This window comes from Tinamus guttatus, unplaced genomic scaffold (assembly GCF_059628265.1).
Source record: "Tinamus guttatus ecotype Peru unplaced genomic scaffold, ASM5962826v1 Tinamus_guttatus_pri_ptg000125l, whole genome shotgun sequence".
In the NCBI taxonomy this organism is placed as follows: domain Eukaryota; kingdom Metazoa; phylum Chordata; class Aves; order Tinamiformes; family Tinamidae; genus Tinamus; species Tinamus guttatus.
Window position 1 is genome coordinate 8,183,556 of NW_028288659.1, and position 7,678 is coordinate 8,191,233.

The window sequence follows — 7,678 nt, forward strand, 5'->3', positions numbered from 1 at the left end:
TTGGAAAGGTTATGTAGGTGCTTCCAGTACATTATTTCTGTTCTACGTGTTTTGGGCATTAAAAAATGGCATTATGGACCTTTGATAGTGGCACCCAAGTTAGCATTTGTTGCACAGCTCCTGCATTTCCCGCCTTGGAGCAGTCCTCAGGGAGCTTCTGGACTTTCTAGTCAACACTGCTGCATTGATCAGGCCCATCTCCCATTTTCAAGAGTTTCTTCATAGCCACAACAGGTGAGACGACCTTTATGCTCCCTTGTGAGAGCTGAGAGCAAATAATGGGCCATTTTCCTGCTCAATATAAAGTTCCTACATTTCCCCCAAGCCATTTCCAGTATCCCACTGGGAGCACTCTGGGAAACACCAAGTTAAGCAAGCAGCAATCAAAGACAAGGTGCTAAGAATGTTCCAAATGTTTATTAAGTATTAAAAATACCGCAAATAAGCCATACAGTTCCTTTCACAGTAACCTAAACATTATTCAAAAACTTGAGAAGTCAACAAAGAACAGTGCAGTTCAGTCAGTGACGACAAAGTTATCTTAATGCCTGGGTCCCTCTTACTATGTCAGCAAATCTTTCCTATTTACAGTGGGAATAACACTAGGAATGGTTGAGTATCTTACTTAGCTAAGGGAACTTGTTTTGACCTGTGCTGTTCCCAAAGATTTACCACTCTTGGAGATGCTGTTTCTAGGAATTCCTTTCTAATGTTGCCAAAGTTCTGGCTAGTCCAGGCTGAGGTGATTATGCTGCACTCTACAAGCCAGCAGTGGCCCCTATTTCCAAGATATTTTGGGGATATACAGATACCCACATCCTTGGATAACATTCAAAACAAAACTTTAAAAGGGGAGATATTAGAAATCCTTCCCCAAGAGACAGAAAACCAAGAAAGCTCCATGAGGAAGTGGTTTGTACATGAACATCATCTAGACTATCAGACATTTTTTCTCATTCTCAACCAGTCAGTAGAGGGATCCTTTACTCCCAGGGTCCCAGGGAGACACCTGAGGACACCAGTGGTAAAGGATGAAGCCTAAGTCCTGAATGCAGCATGAGTAATTCAGGTCTTTGTTGACTATGGAAGAACTTGGAAATGCATATTTCCTAGAAGCAATTCTGCTGATTTCATCCTCATTTCCCCCCCTTTAGTGTTTTGGAGTGCATTAGTATTATTATTGGCATGCTTGCTGTACAAGGAAGACCAGGCTGTGATCTCAGCCCTTCTCTCTTCTCTTTCAATTTGTCATGGTTTCTACAGAAGGTCCTGTATTGTAGATGGGATTTAGGACTTCACAGGAAAAATGCAGCCGCATCATTTAAACAACCCAAGAACCTGACAAAATGTCACTGCGCTCTCATGAAACTAACCCCATCCACCAGCTCCGATGTCCCTTCTCAGCACCCATCTTGTGCAGCAGCAGCGAAGGGTGTTGGGAAGAACCACCAGCCTCTCCAGCCAAGCAGTGCTCTGCCTCTCGGCACCCGGGCAAAGCAGCACTGCTTGGTGCCCCGCGCTCCTTCGCTCTTGAGGGCAAGACTTGCTCCTTCCTTCCCCCTGAAAAACAGCTGTCAGCCGGGCTCTGGCTGCTCAACAACTTGCCACGCTTGCCACAGGGCTGCACAAACATCCTGCGCACGGCCTCAGCCCCAGCATCAAGCTGCCCCTCCGGCGACTTTGGCTACACCTGCGAGTTCCTTGGCACAGACTAAGGACGCACAAATGCCGCTCAGCTCGGCTGATACATGGTGGACCTCATGGTTTAGACCCTACCTGCAGAAACGGATGAGTTACTTCTGGCCTGCTCCACGCTCAAGTTCACCAGTATAACAGTTAAGCTATCATTTTTTCTTTTTTTCTTTATTAATCCAAACCCACCAGTCGAATCTTGAGTGTGTCCAGCAGGGTGGTTCTCATACCAAAACAGCCATAGCCCTCCTGTGTGGGACACCTGGTGTCCTAGTGTGAAACACCTTCTTATCACTAAGTATGTGCCTGTGCTAGTGAGGCTGTAGTGCCCTAGTTACACCACTGTAGTTACAGCAGTACAACCTGCTAGAGAAGATGAGCCCTTAGAAACTCAAACCCTAACTAAACCCATGTTTTCATAAAACAAATTGAAAAAAAATACACAAAAGAGAAATAAAGGAAATAAGCAGAACTGTCTCTATTATTAAAGTATTCTTATTTTCTTTGGAGGTATCAAATTGCTTTTAAGGAGAGTAAAAAACTGGGCATAGAAAAGCTATTCTCTTTAATCCAGTATCTGTACAAGGAGCACTGCTACCTAAACTTTCTCGTGTATTTTTTCTACTTTCACAAACAATCTTTCCAGATCATTCCTCAAGTCATCTATCGAACTCTTCACAGACTCCAAGTTGTTCTCGTTATTTTCGATTTTCACCGAGTAGGAGACTAAACTATCCACTGCAGTCCTTATCATTTTCAAATCAGAATCCACCTGGCTGACAGAAGATCTCAGTTCATCTACAGAGCCTTCAACGGAAGAAAACTTTTCGAGATAGCCTTGAGAATGTGCTTGGCCCGCCTGAAGGTTTCCTTGCTCCAACAAGGTACTGATCTGTTTCTGGACATCCTCAAGGGCAGCGGAGGATGGCAGGTCACTGATGCTTCTCCTCAAGGTCTCCACGTCATTGTGCAGTGAGGTCTGTGATTCACCAAGATTTCTCAGAGTGTCTGTGACTGAGGCTATGTCCATATCCGAGACTCCCTGAAGAGCGGTAGCGCTTTGCTCTAGGGCTCTGAGCTTGTCTCCGTATTCTGCTTCCTTAGAAAGGAAAGATTGCAACTTTTCAGCATGTTGAGCTGCAACAGCAGTTAGAGACTCCAGGCTCTCTTCCATGTGCCTCAGTCGAGACTCTAGTCCTTCGCCGTTCTTTTCAAAAGCTTCTAATGCTTTTCTGAAAAGTTCATTTTCCTCCCATTTGTTGAGGTCTGCTTTAATTTGCAGTAAATCTTCATCAAGTCTTTTAATGTCACCAGGGAGCTGCATAATAGAATCCTCGGCTCTAAGAACTTTCTCTTGTAAAGCTTTTAATGAAAGGTGTTCAGTGTCTGCTGCCTCTTTGAATTTCTCATGTTCTTGTTTGAGGTTGACTAACTCTTTCACTTCAGTATACACATCAGATTCCATGGAGTCTATTGTACTTTTCAGGGCCTCTATGTCCTTTTCTTTGGTTTTCATGGAGGTCTGCATCTCATCAAAAGCATCTTTTAGCACCTTTATTTCATGCTTATACACATCTGTCTCTTCTAGAGAATCAACCTTTGCTTTCATAGTGTTGATTTCATCCTGACTCCTTTGCTGGACCTCGGTGAACACAGCAATGTTATCATTTATTGACTTGGTTAGCTCCGTCAGTCTCTCTTCCACTGTGTTCTCCAGCGACGTGAAGTCTCGTTCCCTTGCGTCCTTCACCATGTGGATGCCATCAGACAAGTCCTTCAAGATCTCATTTTGGAGCTTCTGAAGCACTTCACTGATGCGGTTTATTTCATTCTCTCCTTCCTTAACGGCCTTCTCAGTAACTTCTTGCTTCTGCTGAGCAATTTTCATCCTGGATTCAAACTCCCCGAACGTGGCTTGAAGAGAATGCACCTAAAAGAGAAATCCGTATCTTTAGTGCTTACAAATCCATCCTCAGCTACATCCCTTTCCATCATTTTTAAGGTCCTTAGGACCCTGGCTACCATATGCAATGATTGCCACTTTCCAGTGTCTCCGGCTTCCTATCTGAGGCCACCCAATGACCTAAACAGATAGAAGGAGCACAAAAAGCCCAGCGCCTGCAGCCTCATATGCCCACCTTGCACTGAGGATCCAGGGCCTCGCTGATCTGCCATAGATGATGCACAAAATCTGCAGCAGTGAAAATCAAACCTAAGTCTTCAGGGTTTGCGCTCTGACCTCTGAGCTATCCCTCCCTCTGCAAATCCTTGGGGTTGGTTTTATGGGTGGCAGGTCCTTATATAGGAAAAATAATAATGATAAAAAAAATTCAGCACAAACTTCTGTGTGAATTTTGCCTAAGTTTGGAGAAACTGGACTTCAACGGGTGATCAGACCCTAGGCCAATACCTTGACATGAAAGAAGTTTCAAACCACCTGAGGAAGGACAATATGGGAAAAAATAGGGGAAAGAAGAGCTAAGAGCAGCTGGAAAATGGAACTAGTAATGGAGAGAATTTTGGTGCTGTCAAGAAGACTGTCAAAAAGTCTTTTGCATGGGGAGAAGGGGTGCTTTCTTAAAAAAAAATAATAATTGCAAAATAATTTAAGAACTGCCACTGGTGGCAACAGAAATCTGTCACATATAAAGTACCTCATGGCTTTGGCAGAAGGGCAAGTGCTGAGCAGTGCATGGTGTGTTGCTACACGCTGCTCTCTGTCTGAGGGAAATATTAATCAGTCCTGCCACATGGGCTGCCACGCTTACTGATTAGATACACAGCCGGCGGGCTGGCTTTATTTTAGAAGTGGAAGGAAGTCTCCTTTATATGTCCTTAGAAAGAAACACACAGAGGTGCCTGCCCCCACCCTTTTGTAAAAAGGTTTGTAGCTTTAATTTTCCTAAACTTGTAGTCTCTAGGTCCCACACGCCAAGCTAAGAATGAATGGAAGAGGGAGAGAGGAGGCGTGGAGGGAGCAGGGGAAGCAGGAAATACTGGCACAGAAAGTGCTGCAGGGCAGCAGCCATCACACTAACTTACCAACCTCACTTTCATTACTTCTTAATTACCATTCACTCTGATTTTTAGCACACAGAGAGCTCTTTCTGCATCCACACAAACGGACTTGAGGGCTTTAGAAAAAAAGTGTACAAGGAGGTTTGCCTCTCCCTCCTATAACAGGGCACTTATCTTGACGCATTCCAGTCAAACCACTGAATTTGTATTTGCAATTTTGAGCCTATTTGCATATGCCAGACTACGAAAAGGCCCCAGAAACACCCAGGGGAGCCCTCCAGAGCGCCAGGGGGTCCATGCTGGTACAAATTTGACAGAGAGGGATCCCCCCGCTCACCTATGGAGAGAGGGGGTGTCCACTGCTGGCAACACCACGCTGGAAGCACTCGACGCCTCCTCCTCCGCTGCATTTGGGCAGAGCCCATGGGGCAAGTTAAGGCTCTTCCCTATACCTCTAGCTTCAAGCGGAGCCAGCCACAGAGTTCTGATATATCCAGATGCACCAAGGTCCTCAAATTAGACCAGCTTCTATTCTGACCTGTCCTAACATATGCTCTCCTTCCCGAGGCACCTCCAGGGCCCTGGGCAAACCCCTTGACAGAGGGGGGAAAATCCCACAAGTCCAAAGTGATAGGTCATATTCACCGCAAAGTGAATTTGTTTGCGTGCCTACGCGCCAGTTTGCTGTTCGTGGCTGGTAACTTGTGATACCTTAGCCCTGGAAAGGTTTAATATCCTAAACAGGACCTAAAAATACTTTTATAGCTAAGGACCATGTCTTTGCAAAGCAGTCATACTGTCCCCTATTCTAACACCAAATGCCTGTGGCTCCTCTGAAACGTGCGCTGCAAAGGCTACGTCTCCACATCATTTCCTTTCTCCTCCTCCTGCTGATGTGTAAAGCAGATGGCTTTATGCAACGCTCCTGCCGGCGGCTCCGCGCATGGAAAGGCGGACGGGAGCTCCACGTAGCAGCCCGCAGCGCCCGCCCCTCCGCGAGCGCCCGGCGCTCCCGGCACACGCGTCCCCCTGCGCAGGCAGCACCAACATCCCACAAACCCAGAAAGGTTCTGCTCTCCTCTTCGAAATCAGCTGCTCATAAACTTACATCCTGGACCCTCCTCCTAGAGCCCAGGACACGTAGCCAAGATTTTTCTGCAGGAATGCAGAAAATTCTATCTGCTCCTAATGTTCCTCTGTCCGAGCCCTAGAATCCTATGTCCTGTGCACCCTGCCGTTGCAATTCCTACCTTCCTACAGTTTGTAACAATGCCTGAAAAACTAGGGAAAAAAATAAACAAACTTGCTAGTCCAAAGCAAGGCCCAGCCATTACTGAATTAAAAAAAAAAAAAAAAAAAAAAAAAAAAAGGAAAAATCATGGGATTTAATATTAGCTTCAGAAATAACTTTGCATTTTTACAACCCCTTTTTTCACTTCACACAAGATTTCCTCTTCCTCCCGGCTGGGAGGGCGAGGAAGCCCCGAGCCTGAATCCCCAAATTCCACGTGTGCAGGCGGCCGCGCTTCCAGGGAACGCTGCCGAGCGGCCCCAGCCCCAGCTCGTCACATCCCGGGAATCTGTGCAGCGGCTCGACATGCACAAAGCAGCAGCAATGTCCTCCCCTTCTCCCATCTCACTCGCCCACAACTTTACTTGCTGCTTCCAACCAATTTACCTGTTCCCCAGACAAGACCGGCTGTATTTCCCTGGGATTACGTGCCCTCGCGGACAGCGTTTTCTGAAGTTTGGGGCACCCTGAGGCACATCCAGATGGCCCTGGAGCGCCCGGATGGACAGGGCCGTTTGTCAAACTCCAGCCTGGGGGCTAGCAAGGCCCGAGGGGAAGAAAAGTTGGGAGGAAAGCGCAGTTTTTGACTCTGCTTGAGTGCCGCCCTTTGCTGGCTGCATCCAGCCCCGCTGCAGGCTGCGTCGGGCTCTCACTGTGCTGGTGAGGAGGATGGTGGAGGGCACCAAAGCAGCCGGGCGCTCCTGCCTCGGCGAAGCAGGCGGCGCCTCGGCCTCGCGGAGCGCGCGGCGCATGGCAGCGCTGCCAGGAGCGGCGGGATGGGATGGGACGGGATGCGATGGGATGGGATGGTGGGGCCCCAGTTCCTGCCACGTCCCACGGCGCCATCTCCGCTCGCCGCACACCTGCCCGTACCCCACAGCCAGTGGCGCTGCCCGGCGATCCCTGGTCGCAATGAAAGAAAACATGCACCCCCTCCCATATATATATATACATATATACAAAAGAAGCGGAGCAGGCCCGCGGGAGCGCAGCAACGCGGCCCCCCGCGCCGTCCCATCACCTTGTGCCCCACGGCGTCCAGCGTGGCGGCCAGCTCGTCCCGCTGCCGCGCCGCGGCCTCCCGCTCGCGGCCGCTGCGGCCCAGCTCGTCGCGCAGCTGCCGCACGTACCAGCCGGCGGGCAGCGCGGCGCCCAGCACCGCCGCGGCGCCCAGCAGCAGCGCCCAGCAGCGCCGCGGGCCCCCGCCGCCGGAGCGGCCTCCCGAGCGGCCGGCCCGGCCCTGCGCGGGCGCCGCCGGCCGCCGCGCCGCCTCCTCGGCGCCGCCGGGCTGCGCGCCCCGCTCCGCGTGAGCGCTGCTGCCGCCGCCGCCGGGCGCGCCGCCCGCCTTGGGGCCACGGTGCTTGGCGGCCGACATGGCGGGAGGCGCCGGCCCTGCTGCGCGCGGCGGTAGCGGCAGCGGCGCGGGATGCCGGGGCCGGGCGGGCCCCGCTCCCCGCCCCGCCGGCCCGGCCCGCCCCCGACCCGGCCCCGGCCCCGGCCCCGCCACACACGCAGACCCGGGCCCCGGCCCCGCAGCTCCCCGCACACCCGCCCTCCCGTGGGCTCTGCGCCGCCGGGTCCTCGGAGCGGAGACCTGGCGTCCCTCGGGAGCCTGAGGGACGCCCGCGCTGTGGCAGCGACACGAGTGGCATCGCTCCGCGGGGCACCCGCTCCGAG

General features: G+C 51.0%; 1 protein-coding gene across 1 annotated transcript; it reads right to left on the reverse strand.

The window, feature by feature from the left end:
- Positions 1 to 2,234: 2,234 nt before the first annotated feature.
- On the reverse strand, positions 2,235 to 7,378 carry CKAP4 (cytoskeleton associated protein 4). The gene is made up of 2 exons (XM_088521666.1): positions 7,023 to 7,378; positions 2,235 to 3,622 (listed from the first exon to the last, which is right to left on the reverse strand). The coding sequence occupies exons 1-2, from the start codon at positions 7,374 to 7,376 to the stop codon at positions 2,291 to 2,293; spliced, it is 1,686 nt and encodes a 561-aa protein (XP_088377792.1). The 5' UTR covers positions 7,377 to 7,378; the 3' UTR covers positions 2,235 to 2,290.
- Positions 7,379 to 7,678: the final 300 nt, after the last annotated feature.